This window comes from Microcaecilia unicolor, chromosome 2 (assembly GCF_901765095.1).
Source record: "Microcaecilia unicolor chromosome 2, aMicUni1.1, whole genome shotgun sequence".
NCBI classification, from domain to species: domain Eukaryota; kingdom Metazoa; phylum Chordata; class Amphibia; order Gymnophiona; family Siphonopidae; genus Microcaecilia; species Microcaecilia unicolor.
In genome coordinates, this window is record NC_044032.1 from 577,140,028 (window position 1) to 577,163,600 (window position 23,573).

A 23,573-nucleotide genomic window follows, 5' to 3' on the forward strand; every position below is an offset into this window, starting at 1 on the left:
CCTAACATCCCTATGCTACATTGACTCTGCATTAGAGAATGACATGGGGACGGGGAAGAGGACAGGGACCTGTGCTAACTGCAGGGATATGGACGGGGACGGGTGGGGATGCGGTTGGGGACAGAGCCCACGGGGATGGGGACAGATCCTACGGTGACGGGGCAGGGTCCGAGGGGACAGGATGGGGACAGAACCTGCAGGGATGGGGTGGGGACGGAGACAGAACCCATGGGGACAGGGAAGGGACAGGGACAAGCTTTGTCCCTGTGTCATTCTCTTCTCTGCAGAGGTGGCATAGCTACATGGGGCCACAGGGGCCTGGGCCTGGTTTTGCTGGTGGAGGTCCCCAATCCCTGCCAGCTGAAGCATTGTCCTGCACTGGTCTCCAGCGCCGCTGCGTTGCCTGCCCTGCTCTGTCTTCCCCTCACATCTGGCACACTCCTTTTAGTGAAACTGAGCATGCTCAATTTCACTAAAAGGAGGTTTGGCTACGCCCCTGCTCTGCAGTTCAGCTTCTGACATGGCAGGTTTTGTGCCACCTGCCATACGGTGGCTGAACTGTAACCTCAGTGAGGGAGTGTATCACAGTGTGCACTGTGTCACTCACTCCCTCAACCTATTTTAGGTTGTCCTTAAAAGGATTTCTGTATAGCGTTAGCTCAACTAGCTCAAGGTATATCCTTTCTAAATAACCCTTTCCCCTCCTCTTATACTTCCAGAAATACAATGTTATTTGTATTGATGTTTGTTAACTATTATTTATGTTATATTTGTGGTTTTATTCTACTTCACTTTGATGTTTTGTCTAGAAGTAGAATGTCAAATTAAATAAATCAAATCGAAAATGAATACACTTACCCTAACTTTTGTAGTTGAGATTTCTGCTTTCAGGATATCAGGGTCATACTTTGTACTGGATGAAGATCCTGAGAACACTTGCAAGAAATAATAGAAAGTGTCGATATAATTGCTGTTGTATAGTAAAATTATAATTGTCTCCCTCCTAGCAGTAATCATGTAGATTGAATACTATGAAAACTAAGCAGCAAAAACAACTGGTTATCTTTAGATGTTGGTTCTGTTGAATTAATAGGATAGGATTGCAGCTGAAAATCCAACTAAATAAAACCAGTCAAAATTTAACAGGTGAGAATTAAGCTCGATATTGATACAACTTGCTTAGGTTTGTGAGTTAGTCAGTTAGTACACCTAACTAATTTCTTTCCTCTAATCTAACTATGCCATGCTTTTATTACTTTGTGCATTTAAGCGGTAAGTTTGGTTACTAGGAATGGGCAGCCAAAACGTTTCCTTGTTGTTTATCCAGCTTTTTTGGTTTTTTTTCATTTGGGAACAAATGTCAATAAGAGTATGCACCCTTTCCAAAAGAGTATGCGCTATGCCCCAGATTCTAAAAATGGCACCCAAATTTGGGTGCCCAAAATTGTCCATGATCCTGAAATCCGCACAAATAAATTAATTCATGAGCCATTAACAACCAATAATTGACTGTTAATTTGGATTTGCACATTTCTATAAAGATTCGCGTCAAAATACTCTCAAGAACAACCCAAAAGGGGGAGTGGCAATGGGAGGGGCATGGGTGGGTCAGGGGTGTTTCACAGAACTACACACAGTGTTACAGAATTTGCGGGCTGTGCACCCAAGTTGTGCGCCAGGATTTATACCAGGTTTTAGTTGGTGTAAGTCCTCGCACTCAAAATTGGGCACTGGAATACGTGCTAAGCGCTATTCTGTAAAATGCGCTCAGTCTGCAGTGCCCTTTATAAAATAGCACTGAGCATGAATTTTTTCTCGATACCTACTTTTCAGCGCCATGTACTGAATCCAGCCCTACGTGCAAAAAGGGTGCACACGTGTGTACTACTGGGAAAGAGTGTGCATTCTTTATGAAAAGTGCAACCTCTTTGCACATAAGGCTAGATTCTGTACATGGTCTGAAAAATCTGCATGGAAAAAAGTTACGGCTAGGCATATTCTCTAAAGTACACCTAAATTTTATTTAATAGACATAAATTTCCACACGGTATATAGAATACGCCGAGCAGCTTGCCGCACGTCTTAGGGCCCTGCTTACTAAGCTGTGCTAGAGGCGCGCTAGCATTTTGGAAACTCCCTATAACTAATGGTTTACTTTGCTGTTTTATCAGGATGTCAATTTCCCAAACTTTGTTTCCTTCCTTCCATTACTATAAAGAGTCAGGACCAGAATGACACACAAACACTGAAGAGTCAAAAATATAATAGATGACATTGTTTTCCATCCATTATTCAGAGTAAATCATTTTAATTTTTACTTACAGCTTGTGCGAGAACTTGATTTTTCTTTGTAAGCATCATTTAGTCGCACATACTCATCCAGGGCTAGTGCTAGTCTTTGTTCTTTCACCTGGTAGAGTTCTTTCTGAGTGCTGAGGGCATCCTGTGCCACCATAAGGTAGTCCTTTAGCATCCTTTCCTGCTCTTTCCTCCATAATTTTCTGGGATCTTCTATCTGTGTGGTTTCTTAAATACAATGTAAAAGATGTCAAGATCAATGTGTGCTACTAAAATAAATAAAAAGCCAACTTTGTAGTAAACATTTGCACATAGTCCACCATATCCAAGTAGGAGATTATAAGCAATGGCTGATATTAGATTTTCCGTCTCTGAAAGGAGTCAGTCTCAAACCTATGAGAGAAAAATCAATTGACTGAAAGTATAAGGTTCTGGAACAGCCTACATGTCAATTTAAGGCAAACTGATTCATACTTACTATTTAGAAAATCTTTAAAAACATTTTTTTCTTTGATCAATATTTATAATTTTTATGTCGTCATCCTCTTACTGTATTGTTTCAAGTTGCATGTAAGCTCCTTCTGAATGCAGAAGTCTATTATTGTAATCCACTTTCCAATTTACGTTAAAGGCGGAATATAAGTACATAAATATAATTCTAGAAAAGGAGGGACCTGGCACCACCAGGTTTGCACTTGCTCAGGAAGAGCCCTCAACCCCAGGTACTCAACAAAACCTAAATGAATAGGCTTGGAGACCTAGCCAGAGCTGCTGCTGTGTGTGACCACCACCTGCTGAGATAGAGAACATACTGAGGAGTTTCTGGCAGCACATGACCACATATAAGGAGGCAAAAGATTGCTCTCTATCTCCACCTGCTGGTAGATAGACACAACCCACCAGTCTATGGATTGATCTGCTTGATGAAATGGAACAGCTCTTAACAATAATGAGCGCTAATTGGCACTGATTAGAATTTAGGCACACAACTAGCTAAGCGTATTTTGTAATGATGTGCGCCAAACTTCTAAAATGTGGAGGCAAAAAAGTGTATGGTTATAGGTGGGCAAATGGGCATTTCATGGGTGTTCCAAAATTTAGGTGCCTAGTTATAGAATCTGGCCCAGTGCACCTAAATCTACGTGCTGAGATTTACATCAGGTTTTCACTGACGTAAACAGATGCATGCAGATATCGATGCTAAAATATCAACTAAACATATTCTATAACTGGCGCCTAAATCAAGGCACCAATTACAGAACACGCTTTTGATCAGCACTGATTTCAGCTCCAATTTTAGGTGCCATATATAGAATCTCTTCTATCATTTCTTATAGAAGAGTGGAGGAGTAACCTAGTGGTTAGTGTAGTGGGCTTTGATCCTGGGGAACTGAGTTCGATTCCCGCTGCAGCTCCCTGTGACTCTGGGCAAGTCACTTAACCCTCCATTGCCCCTGGTACAAAATAAGTACCTGAATATATGTAAACCGCTTTGAATGTAGTTGCAAAAACCTCAGAAAGGCGGTATATCAAGTCCCATTTCCCTTAATAAGCTGCTAATTGGCTTTAACAACTGATTATTGCCTATAAGATATTAACTGGCGTTAATTGGTAGGTGAATAACTGCCCTTATTCTATAAGTTATTTATTTATTATTTATTTGTAGCATTTATACCCCGCTCTTTCCCGCTTGACAGCAGGTTCAGTGCGGCTTACAATGTATGGTACAAAGTATCACAGAAATAACATCATTGTATAGATTAGGACAAGTTGAACGTTCAGATTGCACAGTGCACATGTTCAAGGGGGTGTGGACTCGAGAAGAACACGGTTGGATCAGGGGTGTGTCAGTAACACGAGCGGATTATGGAATAGTAGCATTCATGCGCCTATCTGCCTATAGTTAGATGTGTGCATTTGCACTGGCCACTGAGCTAGCCTGGGTGCTTGCACCTAAAGTTAGACTTATGCTAGTATTCTACACTGCATCATTCTGGCATCTAACTTTAAGCAATCTATAGCATAGGGTGTAAGCAGAAGTGGAATATATAGACATAAGACACAGTAACAGGAGTTAGAAAATAAGGGGACTAACTTAAAGAAAGTTGCACATGAAGCCAGAAAGGTGCATAAATATGATCTCAGCTAGGGCAAGAGTGAATAGGGAAGTCCTGCTATAATATGTGCAGCCGGTATTAGTCCGTGTGTGTACGTGACTAGCAAGTATTAAACCTAAGACTTATGATGCTATAATGATATTTAGAAAGTGATATTTATAAAATACCAAATATAAAGGAACATTCCTATCCCTTTTAGGACTACACAGCTTAATTGCATAAGTTTCATAATGTGGCTAACTTGAGATCTTTCAACACCAGCCTGGGAAAGAAACTGTAAAAGGAAATCGGCTCGTCTTACAGAATACGAAGCATGAACGTCCTTTTCATTCACTGCATGACTAAATCCAATGAGAAATCCTTTCAACACTAGGGGAGTCAAACAACAGCAGGTATTCTGGTTTTCCAAATAGCAACTGTCATACACCATGTATTTGAGAGATGTTGTGAACTGACAAAAGGATTATCAGAGGCAAGCAGAGGCAGACTGAGCATAAACAAGCCATCACTGCCCACTGCTCTATTCTTGAAACATCTGAGAAGTTATTCACTGCCATACTCACATGGAATTTTTATGCTATAGGAAGCCTCCCTTCCTGAATATAAATACTCTGATCTACTGTGAAAGTTAAGTCTTAGAAAAAAAAATTTCCGCTTATACAAACAGAGATACTATTCAGTGTGCCAAATATATCTACCAAAGGGATAGTGGTGTTCTGAGAAAATGAAAGTAGTGTTAAATTTAATAAACTTTCCTAGCAATTAGTATTGAGATAGTACAAAGTATATTTTTGGCTTGCTGAAGTACTATGAAATGCCACTGCATGTGTGACCAAAGGTCATCTCTCACAGTGAAATTTGAAAAGAAACTTGCCGTTGAGGCAAAAGCTCATTACAGAAACATAAGATCATAAGAAATGCAATACTGGTTAAGACCAAAGGTCCATCTAGCCCAGTATCCTCCTATTCTCTCCTGTCTGCCAACGTGTTACTATCAGGCTCATTTTCAAAAGAGAAAAACGTCCAAAAAGTGACATAAGTCTGCATTTGGACGTTTTTCTCACAAAAACGTCCAAATCAGTATTTTCAAAACCACTTTTTCAACGGTTTTCTCTGAAGTCCGTCAGAAGTGCATCTAAATCTCAAGTGGGTGTGCCTCAGGCGTGTTCACGGCGGGACTTGGGCGTTCCTAAGACTTAGATGTTTTTCAGCCACAATGGAACAAAACAAAAACGTCCAGCACTAAAACATAGACCTTTTGAGCTAGACCTGTTTTTATAACGAATAGCTGTAGTGGAAATTGAACCCACTACCCCAGGATCAAAGTCCACAGCACTAACCACTAGGCTACTCTTCCATGCCACACAAAAAGGTGCCGTTACTCCCCCAGTGGTCACTAACCCCCTCTCACTTCCAAAAAAATGTGATTAAAAATATTACTTGCCAGCCTCTGATGTTATACTCAGGTCCATTAGAATAGCATGCAGGTCCCTGGAGTAGTCTAGTAGTGGTGGGTGCAGTGCACTGAAGACAGGTGGACCCAGGCTTCTACCTCCCCCTACTTGTTACACTTGTGGAGGAAACTGTGAGCCCTCCAAAACCCACCAGAAACCCACTGTACCCACATATTGGTGCTCCCTTCTCCTGTAAGGGCTATGGTAGTGGTGTACGGTTGGGGGTAGTGAGTTTTGGGGGGCTCAGCAGACAAGGTAAGGGGGCAATGGTCAGATGTATACCTGGAAGCATTTTATAAAGTCCACTGCAGTGCCCCAAAGGATGCTCTATTGCTTTCCTGGGATGTCAATTTTCCACTATTCTAAATGATTGCAAGCTTTCTATTTTTTTTAATATCTGAGCCTTGTGTCTATTGTTTATCAGTAGATTTGGGCTTTGAATTCAGATCTATAGATATAAAGGAGGTCTCATTACCTATATCTAAATACCAGAGTACTATTTTTCCATACTTCATAGCAAGAGTGTACATTCCCTAATTACCTGTCCCAGTGCAACTGAAGCTTTTACCTCCTCAGTGCATGTAAATGGTTTCATCCCTGTGTGGATTCTTTGATGCCGTGTGAGGCTTTCTTTCAAACGAAAGCTTTTACCACACTCAGGACATGTAAATGGTTTCAATCCTGTGTGTATTCTCTGGCGCATTGTGAGGTTTACCTTCTGACCAAAACTTTTACTGTATACGTGCAAATGGTTTCTCTCCTGTGTGGACTCTTTGATGCACTTTGAGATTTACATTACAACCAAAGCTTTTACCACACTTAGAAGATGTGAATGGTTTCACTCTATTGTGGATTTTCTTGTGGATTTTATACGTTTTGCATTTGGATGTTTTTTTGTTTGTAAATGGACCAAAAAATAAAATTTCCAAATCACAAAAGGTTTTTCTAAACAGCATTCTCAAAAGGAAAAGAGAGACTTACTTTTTTGTAGAAAATGACCTTCTTTCCTGTTTTGATTTTGGACATTTTTTGTAAAACATCCAAATTCAGACTTAGACATCATATCCAAAAATGCCCCTCATGCACTTGACTTGCCCAAGGTCACAAGTAGCTCCAGTGGGAATTGAACCCATGTTGCCAGAATCAAAGTCTGCTGCACTAACCATTAAGCCACTCCTCCTCTATTTTGGACGTTTTGCATTTGGGCATTTTTTTTTGTTTGAAAGTGGACGAAAAAATAAAACGTCCAGATCATAAAAAAAAATTTTCCAAACAGTATTTTCAAAAGGGAAAGATAGATAGTTTTTTGTTGTTGAAAATGGCCCACTTTCCTGTTCTGAATTTGGACGTTTTTTGTGAAACATCCAAATTCAGACTTAGACGGTATATCGAAAATGCCCCTCTATGTCACTTCATGGTGTGTCCACTAGTCTTTGTACTTTTTGAAACAGGAAACAATTAATTTGCAATTAATTTATCCGTTTCACTTGACTCAGGATTTTGTACTCCTCTGTCATATGCCACCTCAGCCGTCTTTTCTGTAAGCTGAAGAGTCCTAACCTCTTTAGCCTTTTCTCATATGAAAGCTACTCCATACCCTAAGAGTGGCATTTTCGATATGATGTCTAAATTCAACTTCAGATGTTTTGCTGAAAACATCCAAAAATCAAGCGGCGAAAATGGCCAATACCTAGACATTTTTAGATGCTGTATGCTCAGTGAATTTTTATTATTTATTTAAAAATTTATAGACCACCTAAAACTAGGTGGTTTCCAATAAAACATTCACAATCCAGTACACATCATAGACCAAACACAATACACATCAGAATACACAGTCACAAATTCCCCATAACATCATCAGAGAATATTCAAAGAAATGCAGCCACAAAAAGTCTAGTCTTCAATAATTTCTTGAACTGCACAAAACTGTCACAAAAGTGAAGCTGTCCAGGAAGGGTGCTCCACAATAATATTCCTGCCGAGACAAAAGCAGAAGCTCACATGTCCGCATAATGTAACCACACTACCTATTGACAGATGATTAGCAGCCTCTGACCTTAATACCCATCTCGGTTGATAGGTAACGTTTGCTGCAGATAACATGGAGCATAACATTGACATTCACACCTCAGCAAGCCTTAATAAATGCTTAATTATAAATAATACCAAACAATATTTTCTTTGGAATAAAATTTGGCTGCAGCTTTATTTCAAATAATCATAAATAACTCAATTCACTTAACAACCACTTAGTAACATATCACTCAATATCTCGGTTAAATTCATATAGCGGTTTAATACTGTTAAGCCATTCGGTCACGAAACTGGCTTACCTTCCCCACCTTACCCCCATCCCCCCATGTGACTTACGGTGCCGTCAAGCCACATCTTACTCATGGCGGTTCCGCCCATGAGTTCTTTTCCATTTAATAACTTTCACAATATTCATTTTAACCGCTTCTGGTGCCTGTAGCACCCTTCATCCAGGCACCCTTTTTCTTATTAAAAGCTGCTACCGATCCTCCCAAATACTACCCCCCACTCCCCCATGCCCCTCCCAAACTTCTCAAAAATTCAACCCCCAAAATTCCAACTCCCACCAAAAAACTGGGTGGGCCGGGACGGGTCCTTCAACTACCTTCCAACCACCCTCCCCCTCTCCTACCTAACTAACTATCCTTTCCAGCGCCAAATTCCTCCTATCCTATCCTTTCCTTCCTAACCAATCCAATTCCTTTTCCTTCAACCAATCCCCTTTTCTTTCCCTTTGTTGCTGCCCTGCCAGCCTCCAATTAATTCACCCCACTACCCTCTCTTTTCCCCTCCCCCCCACCCCTCATCAATCTAACTTGGCTGCTTCTCTCTCAGCCAATGTTATCACCCTCACTAATTAACAGTGAGGGTTTCCTTAATATACAAAGGGCTCTGTTTACTAAGGTGCGCTAGCGTTTTTAGCGCAAGCACAAAATTAGAGCATGCTGTGTAGGCACCCATAGGAATATTGTGGGCACCTACAAAGTTAGCGTGCGCTAAAAACGCTAACGCGCCTCTAGCACAGCTTTGTAAACAGGGCCCAAAGTCCGGTATACAATCATCAATACCATAATTTGTATTCTTTGTAGCACAGGCAACCAGTGCAATTGTCTGATAACTGAAGATAAATGAGAAAACTTTGGTATTCCTACTAGGACTCAAGCAGCCGCATTCTGGACTACTTGCAATGCCCTCACACTCAATGCAGACATACCAATGTATGAGGCATTGCAGTAGTCCAGTCAGACTAAAACCATGCTTTGAAGTACACTTTGGAAATCATACAAAGGTAGCATTGGTTTTAGTTTAACTATTAAAGACAGGTACAAATCAAGGTAAGGTATACATGAAATGTGGCACATATGAGTTATCTTGTTGGGCAGACTGGATGGACTGTGCAGGTATTTTTCTGCCGTCATCTACTATGTTACTATGTGCAAAAATGTAAAAGCCTTTTGAATCACACCGATAACCTGAGTCTTCATTGTAAGTTTATTATCCAGCACCACCCCCAACAGTTTCAATTCTTCCTTCACAGGAACATACATATTCCCCAAACAAACCTTCTCTGGCCACTCTTCCATCTCCTCTCTACCTACAATCATTACATCAGTTTTAGCCACGTTCAAAACAAGATCGTCGTCTCTCATCTATTGCTGTATCCTCATTATATATTCACTTCAGTGACCATTTTTAAATTAAAAAAAGGTCCATGGGAAAAATACACAAAAACAAGTCATTGGGATGTACGGGGTCCAGATTCTTATTAGACTGGCCACACAGACATCCCAGCCCAGCAGAGGGGCACCCTAGGGGGGTTTCACATAAAAGGTCCCAGATACACATCTCACTGTTACCCCCTTATATTGTATTCTGAGCCATTCAAAACCCACTCAAAAAACCTACTGTATCCAATTGTAAACCACTAAAATAGTCCGTATGGCTGCAGGTGTCACCTATATGTGGTACAGTAGGTTTTGGGTGGGTTTGGGAAGGCTCACACTTTTCATCACAAGTATAACAGTTAGAGTGGAATATGGACCTGGATCCCCTTCTCTACAGTGCACTGAACTGACCACTAACACTCTAGGGATCTCCTTGCTGCTCTAATAAAACTGACCATAACATCTGAAACTGTCATAGAGACTGGTATGAGCTGTTTCTTTCACATCTTTTGGGGGGGGGGGGGGTGAGAGGGAGCTAGTGACCAATGGGGAGTAAGACACGTCATGCCTTAATCCCTCCAGTGATAACCTGGTAATTTAGGGCAACTTTTTATGACTTAGTCGTGATTGAAACAGGTGCAGACCAAATCATCCAACTTTTAGCCCTGGACGTTTTTGCTTTGTTCCATTATGGAAGAAAAATATTCAAGTTGTGGGAATACCCAAATCCTGCCCCCAACATGCCTCCTTGTGATTTGGACATTTTCACGAGAAAAATGTCCATCTGCCACTTTTTGGACATTTTTCTTTCGAAAATGAGCCCCTAAATCATCTTGGTCACCCTACTCTGTACCTTTTCTAATTCTGCTATAACTTTTCTTGAGATATGGTGAACAAAACTGCACCCAATACTCAAGGTCCAGTCACACCATGGAGAAATGCAGAGGTATTAAAATATTCTTTGCTTTAATCCGTTTCTAATAATGATTACAATTCTGTTTGCTTTTTTGACCACTACCCACACTGAAGAAATTTCAATGTATTGTTTTTGATAGCACCTAGATCTTTTTCCTGGATGGTGATTCCTAATATGGAACCCACCATCATGTAGCTATAATTTGGCTTATTCTTCCCAATGTGCATTGCTTTGCAATTGTCTACATTCAATTTCTTCTGACATATGGATGTCCGGTCTTCCAGTCTCATAAGGTCCTCTTGTATGTTTCATAGTCTATATGCAATTTAACAACTTTGTTATGTCACCTGGAAATTTGACTTATTTCCATTTCCAGATCCTTTATAAATAAGCTTAAAAAAAAAACCACCACCAATCTCAGTACAATTCCCTAAGGCACTCCACTCATCACCTTTCTCCAGTGAGAAACTTGCCCATTTAACTTTACTCTCTGTTTTCTGTCTTTTAACCAGTTCCCAATCCATAACAGAATATTGCCTCCTATCCCATGGTTTTTTAATTTCCTTAGGAGTCTCTCATGAGGACTTTGTCAAAAGCTTAATATTGGTATTGACTAATTTCAAGTTTAAAGTTCATTTTAAAAGTCTTTTTAGGGTGTAGACATCTGGAAGAGCGATTATTCAGATACTATCTCACCCATGGTCTTGGCTCTTGCCAAGAAGCTTATCTCTGTATAAGATGATTAAAAAGAATGAGGAGACCAGACGCCCTCTGGTGAAGTTCATGTACTTTCAAATGTTCTTCCTAAAGTTCTTATTGAGAATTTAACCTTTCAACATTGTCTAAAATCTTGGAGGCCAATACTCATAAATCGCTGCGCACCTAACTTTAAGCACCAATTTTCAGCAAACGTTTTGGGGCCTAATTTTTCAGTTCAAAATTCACCTAAATTTAGAATCCTAATTTAGGTCTGCAAATGTGTGAAATTTGATTGAAAATGTAGCTTTTCACATTAGAAAACATGTAAAAAAAAAACATGTTTCGGTCTTCACTGAGGATGATGTGATAAGTGCCAGAAATGGTATTTAATGGTGATGAGTCAGAGGAACTGAAACAAATCTCTATAAACCTGGAAGATGTAATGGGGCAATTTGTCAAACTAATGAGTAGCAAATCACCCAGACCAGATGGTGTACATCCCAGAGTACTAATAAGAACTACAAAATGAACTTGAAAAGTTATTATCAATATTATGTAATTTATCTTTAAAATAAGTGTGGTACCAGAAGCTTGGAGGGTGGCTAATATAATGCCAATTTCTAAAAAGGGTTCCAAAGGTGACAGGAAATTATAGATCAGTGAGCCTGATGTCAGTGCCAAACAAAATGGTAGAGACCATTATAAAGAACAAAATTACTGAGCTTATACATAAGAATGGACTAATAGGAGAAAGCCAACATGGATTTAGTGAAGGGAAATCTTGCCTCAACCAATATGCTACATTTCTTAGAAGGGGGTGAATAAATATATGGATAAAGGCATCAGTTGATATTGTATATCTGGATTTTCAGAAAGCATTTGACACAGTACGTCATGGACAACTTCTGAGGAAATCAGAAAATCATGGGATAGGAGGCAGTATCCTATTGTAGATTAAGAACTAGTTAAAAGATAGAAAACAGAGAATAGGGTTAAATGGTCAATATTCTCAATGGAGAAGGGTAAATAGTGGGGTTCCCCAGGGTCTGTGCCTGGAATGTTGTTTTTTAACATATTTATAAATGATCTAGAGATGGAAATAATGAGTGAGGTGCTGGCCTCCCACTTAGTCACCTCTCCCCTCTCCAGTCGGTTCAAAACTCTGCTGCCCATCTCGTCTTCCGCCAGGGTCGCTTTACTCATACTACCCCTCTCCTCAAGACCCTTCACTGGCTCCCTATCCGTTTTCGCATCCTGTTCAAACTTCTTCTACTAACCTATAAATGTACTCACTCTGCTGCTCCCCAGTATCTCTCCACACTTGTCCTTCCCTACACCCCTTCCCGTGCACTCCGCTCCATGGATAAATCCTTCTTATCTGTTCCCTTCTCCACTACTGCCAACTCCAGACTTCGCGCCTTCTGTCTCGCTGCACCCTACGCCTGGAATAAACTTCCTGAGCCCCTACGTCTTGCCCCATCCTTGGCCACCTTTAAATCTAGACTGAAAGCCCACCTCTTTAACATTGCTTTTGAGTCGTAACCACTTGTAACCACTCGCCTCCACCTACCCTCCTCTCTTCCTTCCCGTTCACATTAATTGATTTGATTTGCTTACTTTATTTATTTTTTGTCTATTAGATTGTAAGCTCTTTGAGCAGGGACTGTCTTTCTTCTATGTTTGTGCAGCGCTGCGTACGCCTTGTAGCGCTATAGAAATGCTAAATAGTAGTAGTAGGTGATTGAATAACTTTGTGTGGTCAGCAAATTTAAAGTTGTTAAATCTCAAAAAGATTGTGAAAAATTACACAAGAACCTCACAAGACTAGGCATCCAAATGGCAGTTGACATTTACTCCCCCGTTTATTAAGCCACTCTAGCAACTGCCACATGGTAACACCAACACAGCCCATTCAAAGTGAATGGGCTGTGTTTGTATTAGCAAACTACCAGCCACTAGCATGGCTTAGTAAACAGGGGGGGGGGGGGGGGTAACTATGAGCAAGTGCAAAGTGATGCATGTAATAAAGAGAAACCCAAACTGTAGCTACATGATGCAAGGTACCATGTTAGGAGTCACTCTCCAGGAAAAGGATCGAGGTGTCATTGTTGATGATACATTGAAACCCTCCACTCAGTGTGCAGCAGCAGCTAAGAAAGCAAATAGAATGTTTGGAATTATTAGGAAGGGAATGGAAAACAAAACTGAGAATTGTATAATACTTTTATATTGCTCCATGGTGTTACCAAACCTTGAATAATATGTGCAATTCTGGTCACTGCATCTCAAAAAAAGATATAGCTTAATCACAAAAGGTGCAGAGAAGATTGATAAAAATGATAAAGAGGATTGGATGACTTCCCTATGAGGAAAGGCTAGGGCTCTTTACCTTGGAGAAGAGACAGCTAAGGGGAGATATGATAGAGGCCTATAAATTACCTGAGTAGAGTGGAATGGGTAGATATGAATCGCTTGTTTACTCTTTCCAAAAATACAAGGACTACGGAGCATGCAATGAATCCACTAAATAGTAAATTTAAAACAAATCTGAGAAAATATTTTTCACACCATGCATAATTAAACACTGGAATTCATTGCCAGAGAATATGGAAAAAGCAGTTAACTTAGCATGGTTTAAGATGGTTCAGACAATTTCCTAAAAGAAAAGTCTGTAAGCCATTATTAAGATGGACTTGGGAAAATATACTGCTTATTTCTAGGATGAGCAGCATAAAATCTGTTTTACTTGGGATCTTGCCAGGTACTTGGAACTGGATCAGTCACCACTGAAACAGGATACCAGGCTAGATGAACCTTCAATCTGTCCCAGTATGACAATGCTTATGTTGTTTTATAAAAGAGTATATAAATATGAAAAGCATCTGAGTATATTACAATGAAAGATAACTACCAGCTCTGCAGAAGTGGGGCTTATACTATACTGGAGGGTCCTCAGAATAACAGCACTCAGTTTACTGAATGCTGGTGGGCACTATCATGTAATATAGTCACAAGTAAAAGCTACATGAACAAACTTCTCCAATTTGTGTGTGCGCGCGCACACACACACATATATATATATATATATATATAGTAGTAGCTCAAGGCGAGGAATATGATGCCTTCCCCCCAGCTCCACTAAGGAAGGTCTGGGGTAGAATCTTGGCGGCGTAGTAGGTATGGGAATAGGAAAGGTGTACATGGCAGGGTATCTAGGAGATATCAGGGACAGCAGGGGTGTGTGGTGGGGCATCTTCTGTGGGTGGGATGTCTGGGGTAGGAAATCATGGGCTCTGTGTGTGCTGGGGGCAAACTAAGATTGTTGTGTGTGGGAGTGGGGTATCAGAAGTAGCAGGGTATCTGGTGTTGTAGAGTAGGGGAGACTGAGGTATAATAGGTGTGTGTCTCAAGGAAAGGACTCACGGAGGGGTGTCAGGAACTCAATGGGGGTGAAGTGTGGGGTATAAGTGGGGAGGGGTGCCTGGTCTGAGGGTTTGTTTGGTGCTGCAATGAAGGGAGAAGGTGAGTGAGGCAAGGTGCACAAAGAGGGTGTTGGGAGGGAAATGGAATATTAAAGGGAAAAACTATTTCCCTCATACTCTTCATCTCACTCATTTTTTCTCACTGCTTCCCTCTCTTTCCCTCTTCCCCCAGGCACATTCATAAAACATGGGAGGTGAGCACACCACACACTACAAATAACTATTACAATGTTTGCTGTAGTTGTCCGGGTCTTTCCACATCTGAGTAAGTGGAACCGACATTTCAGCCATTGTACTGTGGCTTTCTTCAGGGTATGCTGTGAGGTCTGCAGTTTGTCTTTATATTTAGTAGGGTCTCAAACCTGATTGGCTGGGGTTTGAAGTGAGTAGATTCCTCAGGAAGGAAGGAAATTTCAGTGGGAAATTGAGGCGGGAAAGTCTGTTGGTCACAAATTTGAATTTTGAAGGAAAGGTTTGTTGGTCACAATTTTACAATCTAGCAGGAATAAGGCTAGAAAAAGACAAACTGCAAGACCTCACAGCATACCCTGAAGAAAGCTACAGCACAATGGCTGAAACGTCAGTTCCACTTACTTAGATGTGGCAAGACATGGACAACTGCAATAAGCATGATGCCAGCTGTGGAAGCCTAAGAGAACGTATAACAATGTTGCTCTACCTCCTCCCAATCTTCCTTTTCACACAGCCCAATCAAATCAACAGCAAGAGAAACCCCCCAAGTGCATATCATCTCCTGCTGCCTTGGGGTCAGTCTTGTGGGGGGACTCCCTCAGAATTCTGGTCAGCTTCTGAAAATGGCTCTTCCTTCTTCATTTGCACTAGCTATCCAACAATATTCAGTTGAAGGTAACTGGCTATCTCCCACTGAATATTGACAGTTAGCACTTAGCGGATAGCCAGTTATATCATGCAACATAACCGGCTATTTGCTGATATCCAGCACATTGTCGGCTACGTTTGGAGGCCAAATTAGCCCACCAAAATAGCTAGAATATCTTTGGCAGGTTTAAACTTAATTGGCCAGCACTGAATATCGACTTGGCCAGTTAAATTTAAACTGGCCAAAAAACACCTTGGATGTTCAATGTCGGTCACCGGAAATGGTCCAGCATTGAATATCCATACTCAGCGCCAACTATGGGATGCAGCTGAATATCAGCACCTACCTGTGTTTCCATGTGTTAAGCCCAGATTCTGGCACATTTTAGTAAAAGAGAACCTTAGATTGTAAGCCCTCTAGAGATAGAAAAATACCTCCTGTACCAGAATGTAACTCAATTTGAGCTATCACAGGTGAGACACAAGCTAAATCCAAAATAGCTGCTATATGCAGTCATGCTTGCAACTGTAGGCCATAGTTTACATGTCTATATCTTTTGACGATTTATTCAAACACCACACTTTGGTTTAAAATAGAATTTGTGTTTGCATTTTGGGTGTTTAGTCCTATCCTCACTGTGTAATTTACAGAATTCTTTATTAAAGCAGCTTGTTACACACACTATGCTCTTTTCTTTCAGGTATACTACCATGACATTGACATTCTTTAGAATCTCTGTTTATGCCACGTACTGAGCCAAAGTTAACAGAGTAAAGTTTCATTTTGCTTGGCAACCTGAGGACAAAAGCTGAGTTTGTACGAGGCCCGTCCCTAACCTCTATACTTCCAAGCATTCAAAAAATGTAAACATTCCATGTAATGAAGAACTACCTGCTATGCATGTTGTTCTTTATGTACCACACTCATATCGTGGCGTTAAGAGCGTTATTTTAATCTGCTTTCCGTGTCTTGTTTTTGACCTTCAGACATAAATTCTGCTTGTCATTCCAAAATTACAGACAGGCTCTGCAACATTTGAGATGGCAGTTTGGAACTTTTTCATATCACGGTTTAGAAATGCAGGTCAACAAACAGCTTGAAGGTGATATCTATTTACTGAACTAACAATACATTTTCTGTTAGCTTTTGCGAGTTATACTCCTTACATAAGGTACATGTGGAAAAAAAAACAGCAGTTCACTGACCTGAAAAAATGGATTATAATCTCAGAAGGGCAAAACAAAAAAGTGATTCTGATCCAACAGAGAGGTATCACCTACAACACTAATGATCAACTTGGTTGAGGAATAACCTAATGGTTAGTGCAGTGGGCTGAGAACCTGGGGAACTGTGTTTGAGTCCCACTGCAGTTCTTTATAACCCTGGGCAAGTGACTTATACATCATATCCAAAAATGCCCCTCATGCCCCTCCAGTTTTTCTAAGAAATTTCTGTTTTTATTCTACTCTATTATTGGAATTTCCATCCGTTAAGAAAAATAGCTATAAGAGAATTCATGATGGCTCTTTTTCCTTTCAAACCAGTAAACTGTGGAATTCTATACCTACACAACGTTGTGTGCTTTCCAGTTATCTACAATTTTGTAAAGGATTGAAAACTCATCTCTTCAGTAAGTAATTGGATAAATAATTCTGTAAGGCGTTTGTTTCCTAACTCTTTCAGTATGTGTTTTGAATTTATGTAACCTGCTTACATTTTTTATTGATATTAGCGGGATATAAATACCCCAAATAGCATAGAATAGAACAATTGCAAAAGGAAAGCAAAAAGTTGGCCAGAGACAAAAAAAGCAAGTGCACCAGAGACAAACAGAGAAGGAGATGTCTTCTCCTCAGTATGTTACCAATAAGATTAATGCTTAGTAAGGAACACTGTGGCAGGAAGACAGGAGAGGAGTTAAAAGCTACTACAGTACTTCTCACCGCTTTCCAGTAGGTGGCACTGTAAGATAAAAGCAGAATATAAATTATTCTTGCATATCTTATTGCTCAGACACAGGAAATTCACAAAAGAGAAGGTGGGACAGTAGCATAGGCAAATAGCAAATTTTGAATGGGACTATAGGAAAAATGGGAGGGCACAAAATGTCCTGCCCTCCCTCGCCCCCCCCCCCCCCCGAACTCAACTTAAAATATAAAGCCTTCGGAAGATGTCTTTGGCTGGTGGGGCTTGGAGATCCCTGTTGGCTATTGCAAGAGTGCGCCGCTGCTGGGAGGGCCCGAGTCCAAAGTGGGTGGGCCCCTATGCCACTGATATGGAATCGAGGTGTAGCCTAATATATGGCGCAGTGGCTTGCTAACCAAAGAAACCAGTTTCAAATGTCACTTGCTGCTCCTTGTAACCCTCCGCTGACTCAAGTACAAATTTAGATCGCAAACCCTCTGGGGACAGGGAAATACCTGAACATAATTCACCTTGACTTACTACTGAAAAAGGCAAGTACTAAATCAAGATTGAAAACATTACTAAGATGTACTAACAGATTTAGCACACACTAAATTTTAAGATGCTCATTATATTCCTATGGACATCTAATCGTTAGCATGCATTAAATCTGTTAGTGAACCTTATTAGCAAAAGGACCCCTTAGGCAGTCCAATATCCACTCCTCTTTTCAACTATGAAAAGTGCACAGTAGAGAGCAACAAGCTGTAAGTTATATTTTCTGAAACTGAACGAAGTGGTGACAGTTCTTTCTCTCAAACTTCCCTAAAATGTTAAGCTATCTGTAATCAAGTTGTGAAATTTAGTACTGTTACTGAAAGATACTGTAGATCCACACACTTGCTCCAATTACAGTCGAGCATTTATGAGTAAGTGAAAAAGATACCGTTAAATTTTTCATCAACAGAAAGCCCTTCTTATGCTAAAAAAAATTAGACATATGATCATGAAAGAAGAATGGGTCTCTGTGGTTTCATCATTTCTTTGCAATAATACACAACATTCCTTTGACCATTTAAGCTTGTTAGCATGTTGGCACAGAAAGGCTAGAGAAAAGCAGAGAAAAAGCACTAGGTGAACATGGCACTTTAAGACTATACTAGTCATAGGATTTTAATCCAGAATTTTAAACCTCATAGTTCAGCATGACATCAGGACTATTTTAGGATAAAACAGGACAATGAACCATATGAGAACGCTCTTTTGCGCAAAACGCAGCAAATGAGCATGGCCCTTTAACTAACAATTATGTTTTCTAATATCTTTATACACTTTTTTAAAAATTATGTTTGAAATTTCACAATACATGTTAAAATGTAACCTTTACATTTTGCTAGAGGCAAATGCTTCCCCCCTGGGTAGCATAAGGAAGTGAGAGAAAGAGAGGAGGGTGAGTAAAGGACTAAACTATTTTGCGATGGTGCTCCCTCCATAGAAGTGACCAGAATTGTAGGGGCCATGGGATCAGTCAGATTTCCACCAGGAGACAGAAAAATCGCCTTCAGTAACTTCACTGGAAAACAGACTGGGAGGTGCCTTGAGAGGGAGTCTTCTAGGAAAAAGAAAAAGCTGGAGGTATTTCCTGGCCCCAATCTGGAGATGGTGGTTTGATGGACAGCAGCATCCCAGAAGCCTTTTCACAGAAGCTACCAGCAAGGTGAACTAATGAGTCTGAGAAGAAAGGATCCTGTCTTTACTTCTGAGTTCAGTGGTAGTGGAAGCAAAGAAGCCTGGCAGTGGTGCTGCTATGTTTTCGCTTCTGAAATTTGTTTATGTTGAGTGTAGAGAGGAGAATAAAGGTGAAGGATTTCCAACAGTGCATAATCCAGAAGTCTAGTGAATTCCAGAAAACAGAGGAGATGATTTTCATTAGAGAGATTCAAGCTCTGGAGTCTCGGGTACCAAAAGGGGCCCTGAGAGTCGGGAGGCTCGGTAAAATCTCAGAAGGAGCTTAAAGTCCAAAGGGAGGAAAGCAGGAGGTCCCAGATTAGCTTTTCCTCCCTGGCTAGATATATACTTGCCTAACTCTAATAATACTAATCAATTATCTTAAGTATTAATCTTAAACTAAAACACTTGGAACCACTGTCCCCTCTAAACTGAGCGGATGTCATAGTAACATAGTAAATGGCGGCAGATAAAGACCTGAACGATCCGTTCAGTCTGCCCAACAAGATAAACTCATTTTACATGGTATGTGATACTTTATATGTATACCCAAGTTTGATTTGTCCTTGCTATTCTGTAGAAGTCTGCCCAGCACTGTTTTTGTACTAAAAGCTCTGAATCTAACATTGAAGCCCCTTAAATTTACACTCCAGCCCACCCATATCTATTCAATTATGATCAGGGCATAGACCATAGAAGTCTGCCCCGCACTGGTTTTGCTTCCCAATTACCGGTGTTGCCACTCAATGTCCACTAAGATTCCGTAGATCCATTCCTTCTAAACAGGATTCCTTTGTGTTTATCCCACGCATGTTTGAATTTCATTACCGTTTTCATCTCCACCACCTCCCGTAGGAGGGCATTCCATGTATTTACCACTCTTTCCATGAAAAAATACTTCCTGACATTACTGCTGAGTGTGCCCCCCTTCAACCTCAATTCATGTCCTCTAGTTCTACCACCTTCCCGTCTCCGGAAAAGGATTCTTTGTAGATTAATACCTTTCAAATATTTGACAGTCTATATCATGTCACCCCTGTTTCTCCTTTCCACCAGGGTACACATGTTCAGGTCAGCAAGACTGTCCTCGTACAGTTTGCAAAGCAAATTCCATACCGTTTATGTAGCTTTTCTTTGCACCACTTCCAGTCTTTTTACATCTTTAGCAAGATACGGCCTCCAAAACTGAGCACAATACTGCAAGTATTGGCCTCACTAACGACTTGTAGAAGGGCATCAACACCTCCTTTCTTCTGCTGGTTATACCCCTCTCTATGCAGCCTAGCATCCTTCTGGCCACAGCCATCACTTTGTCACATTGTTTCTTCACCTTCATATTCTCTGACACCAACACCCCAAGGTCTCTCTCCTGAGTCAAGATTACTAATCTCTCTCCTCCTATCTGGTATCTCTTTTTTTGGTTCCTGCACCCCAAGTGCATCACTCTGCACTTCTTGGCATTAAATTTTAACCAATCACAAAAGCGTGCTCCAGACAACTTTTTTCTTTTCTCATTCAGTTTATTACAAAGAAATTCCCCCTCCTATACACGTGTTTACTGTTCACAGAATAAGCTCCATTCTATATAGAGATTTAACACTTTTACACATGTTATACACCTAGCCCATCACTTATCTCTTTTCAGTAGTTTCCCCTCATTCTTATCACGTGCTGACAGTTCATATGTGTTACACGACCATTGAGTCCAAGTTTCATATCCTCAAACGCTTATTCTTCACATTATTCATAAATATTGGCATGTTCTGGCAGTGCACCAAGAGTTCTCGGAGCACCCCAAAGTAGCGTATAGAAGGAGATCTAATCTAGGAGAATTACTGAAAAGGCCCACCCCCCGTTTTTTTGGTAGGTTTGCATTCCCCATGTGGGAATTGCGTATATTGCAGATTCTCCTTGACAACCAGTTGTGTGGACATTCCGGGGTCATCTAAGAAATTTTATTTAAGGAACATCACTACGTGCACTAGTGCTCTAGTAGTTTATTGCATAATGTGTCCCTGCAAGCTTTACTATACTGGACATACAAAGCATCAGCTGAAACATAGACTAGCAGAACATTCAAGTAATATTAGGCATCAAAGGAAAGAAGCTCCTTTGGTGTCTCATTGGGTGTTGAAAAATCATGTATTGGATGATCTGTCAGTTGTAGTCTTGTTTCAACTCATGAGTCCTAGGGGCGGGATATCTCTGAGGTATTGAAGGTGATTGAGCAACGCTATATTTTTTCTTGGCATACTGTGGCCCCGAATGGACTAAACATGGAAGTCGAGTGGATCTAGGATGGGTTACTTTAAGAGAAGGGTGTGGGTACATTTTGAGTGATAGTATTTAATCAGGGTAGTAGATTGTGAAGGCATGATGCCTGAGGATCAGTAGTCCCGCTGGTGAGTAGCCAGAAATGGTATTTAAGTAGTATATGATTAAAATTTAATAATGTGGATAATCCTACAATGAAAATAGATGATGATGTTAAGTTTTGTTGTTAGTTATTGTGGTTTATAGGAAAATAGTTCCTCCCGAGGAAGAGGATATCGAGGAACGTGGAGGAGAGCAAGTGGCGATTAGTTACGTTTACCTGTTTTGAATAAAGCTCTCTTGAAGTCGTTTGGGGCTTTGCAATGGATGAGTTGTAACATCGATGACACTCGGACCCATCGTCATAAATGAACAAGCAGCGGTAAAGATTGGAGAATCGGAAGTTCAGTGCGTCAAAATTTGCAAAAAAGGGACAAGGAGTTATTTTTGTACATGAGTGATGCTGCTTTAAAGTGTTGCTGAAGTTCATGTGGATAGCGACAAAAAAGCAAAGAAACTTTCGGGAATGGATGTCAGTTCAAAAAAAGATTTTGATGGTATACACAGTTAAGCATGGATCGATGCTGTCTCGAGGATTATAAATACATTATTGAAAAATAAGCGTTTGAGGATATGAAACTCGGACTTGATGGTCTTGTAACACATATGAACTGTCAGCACGTGATAAGAATGAGGGAAAACTACTGAAAAGAGATAAGTGATGGGCTGGGTGTATAACGTGTAAAAAGTGTTAAATCTCTGTATAGAATGGAGCTTATTCTGTGAACAGTAAACGCATGTGTATAGGAGGGGGAATTTCTTTGTAATAAACTGAATGAGAAAAGAAAAAAGTTGTCTGGAGCACACTTTTGTGATTGATTATAATTGATCGTGCTTTGGTTGAAAATAGTTTATCCCCTTTTAGAGTTAACTTTGTTTAGGATTAAATTTTAACCGCCAGACCCTCGATCATTCTTCTAACTTTTGGAGAGCCCTTCTCATTATTTCTACTTCCTCCAAGGTATCCATTCTATTGGCTATCTTCATAAGTACATAAGTATTGCCACACTGGGACAGACCAAAGGTCCATCAAGCCCAGCATCCTGTTTCCAACAGTGGCCAATCCAGGTCACAAATACCTGGCAAGATCCCAAAAAAGCTCAATACATTTTATGCTGCTTATCCCAGAAATAAGCAGTGGATTTTCCACAAGTCAATTTAATAATGGTCTATGGACTTTTCCTTTAGGAAGCCAGCCAGACCTTTTTTATACCCCGCTAAGCTAACCGCCTTTACCACATTCTCTGGCAACGAATTCCAGAGTTTAATTACATGTTGAGTGAAGAAAAAGTTTCTCTGATTCGTATTAAATTTACTACTTTGTAGCTTCATCGCATGCCCCCTACTCCTAGTTTTTTTGGAAAGAGTAAACAAACGATTCACGTCTACCCATTCCACTCCACTCATTATTTCATAGACCTCTATCATATCTCCCCTCAGCCATCTGTTCTCCAAGCTGAAGAGCCCTAGATGCTTCAGCCTTTCCTCATAGGGAAGTCGCCCCATCCCCTTTATCACTTTTGTCGCCCTTCTCTGTACATTTTCTAATTCCACTATATCTTTTTTGCTGGTCCCGGCCCTGACCCCACCTGAAACTGTAATGCATATAATAAAAAGTAACCTTGCCTGATGCTCACTGGGCAAACAGGGGTTACACATCTTGTAACGGAGGCGCTAAGGAACAACATATTTCTATTTTGAGCTCTTTTGACATTGCCTGGGGGAGTTTTGATGCATTAGATGTAACCTTCCTTCTCTAAGACTAATTTGGGTTCTATTATTGGTGTGTCTGTTATCTGGGTGGGTGCTCACTTGGGCAGCAGTGGATCATTACATGATGCGGTTTGATATACAAGCTAAGGTGGGTCCAGTCACACCAAACTTAAAGTCCTGAATTTCAAACATTCTGACTTTACCTAAAGTAGCTAGCAGAATGGGAGGAGATAAGGGAAGGGGAAAGTCTGTGGGTTAAACCTGAATACGTAACTCACCCTGAGCTCACATTTAGAAAAAGTGAGTAATAAATCTAGAAGCCAAATCCAAAGAAATCCAAATAAAG

General features: G+C 40.5%; 1 protein-coding gene across 1 annotated transcript in view; it reads right to left on the reverse strand.

Moving 5' to 3' along the window:
* Positions 1–23,573, reverse strand: part of WWC2 (WW and C2 domain containing 2) — a 306,912-nt gene that overhangs the window by 169,112 nt on the left and 114,227 nt on the right. Inside the window, exons 3-4 of the mRNA XM_030191517.1 lie at positions 2,323–2,526; positions 859–935 (exon numbers count right to left, since the gene is read on the reverse strand). Of these exons, the coding sequence (XP_030047377.1) occupies positions 859–935; positions 2,323–2,526 (281 nt within the window). The remainder of the gene's footprint in view (positions 1–858; positions 936–2,322; positions 2,527–23,573) is intronic.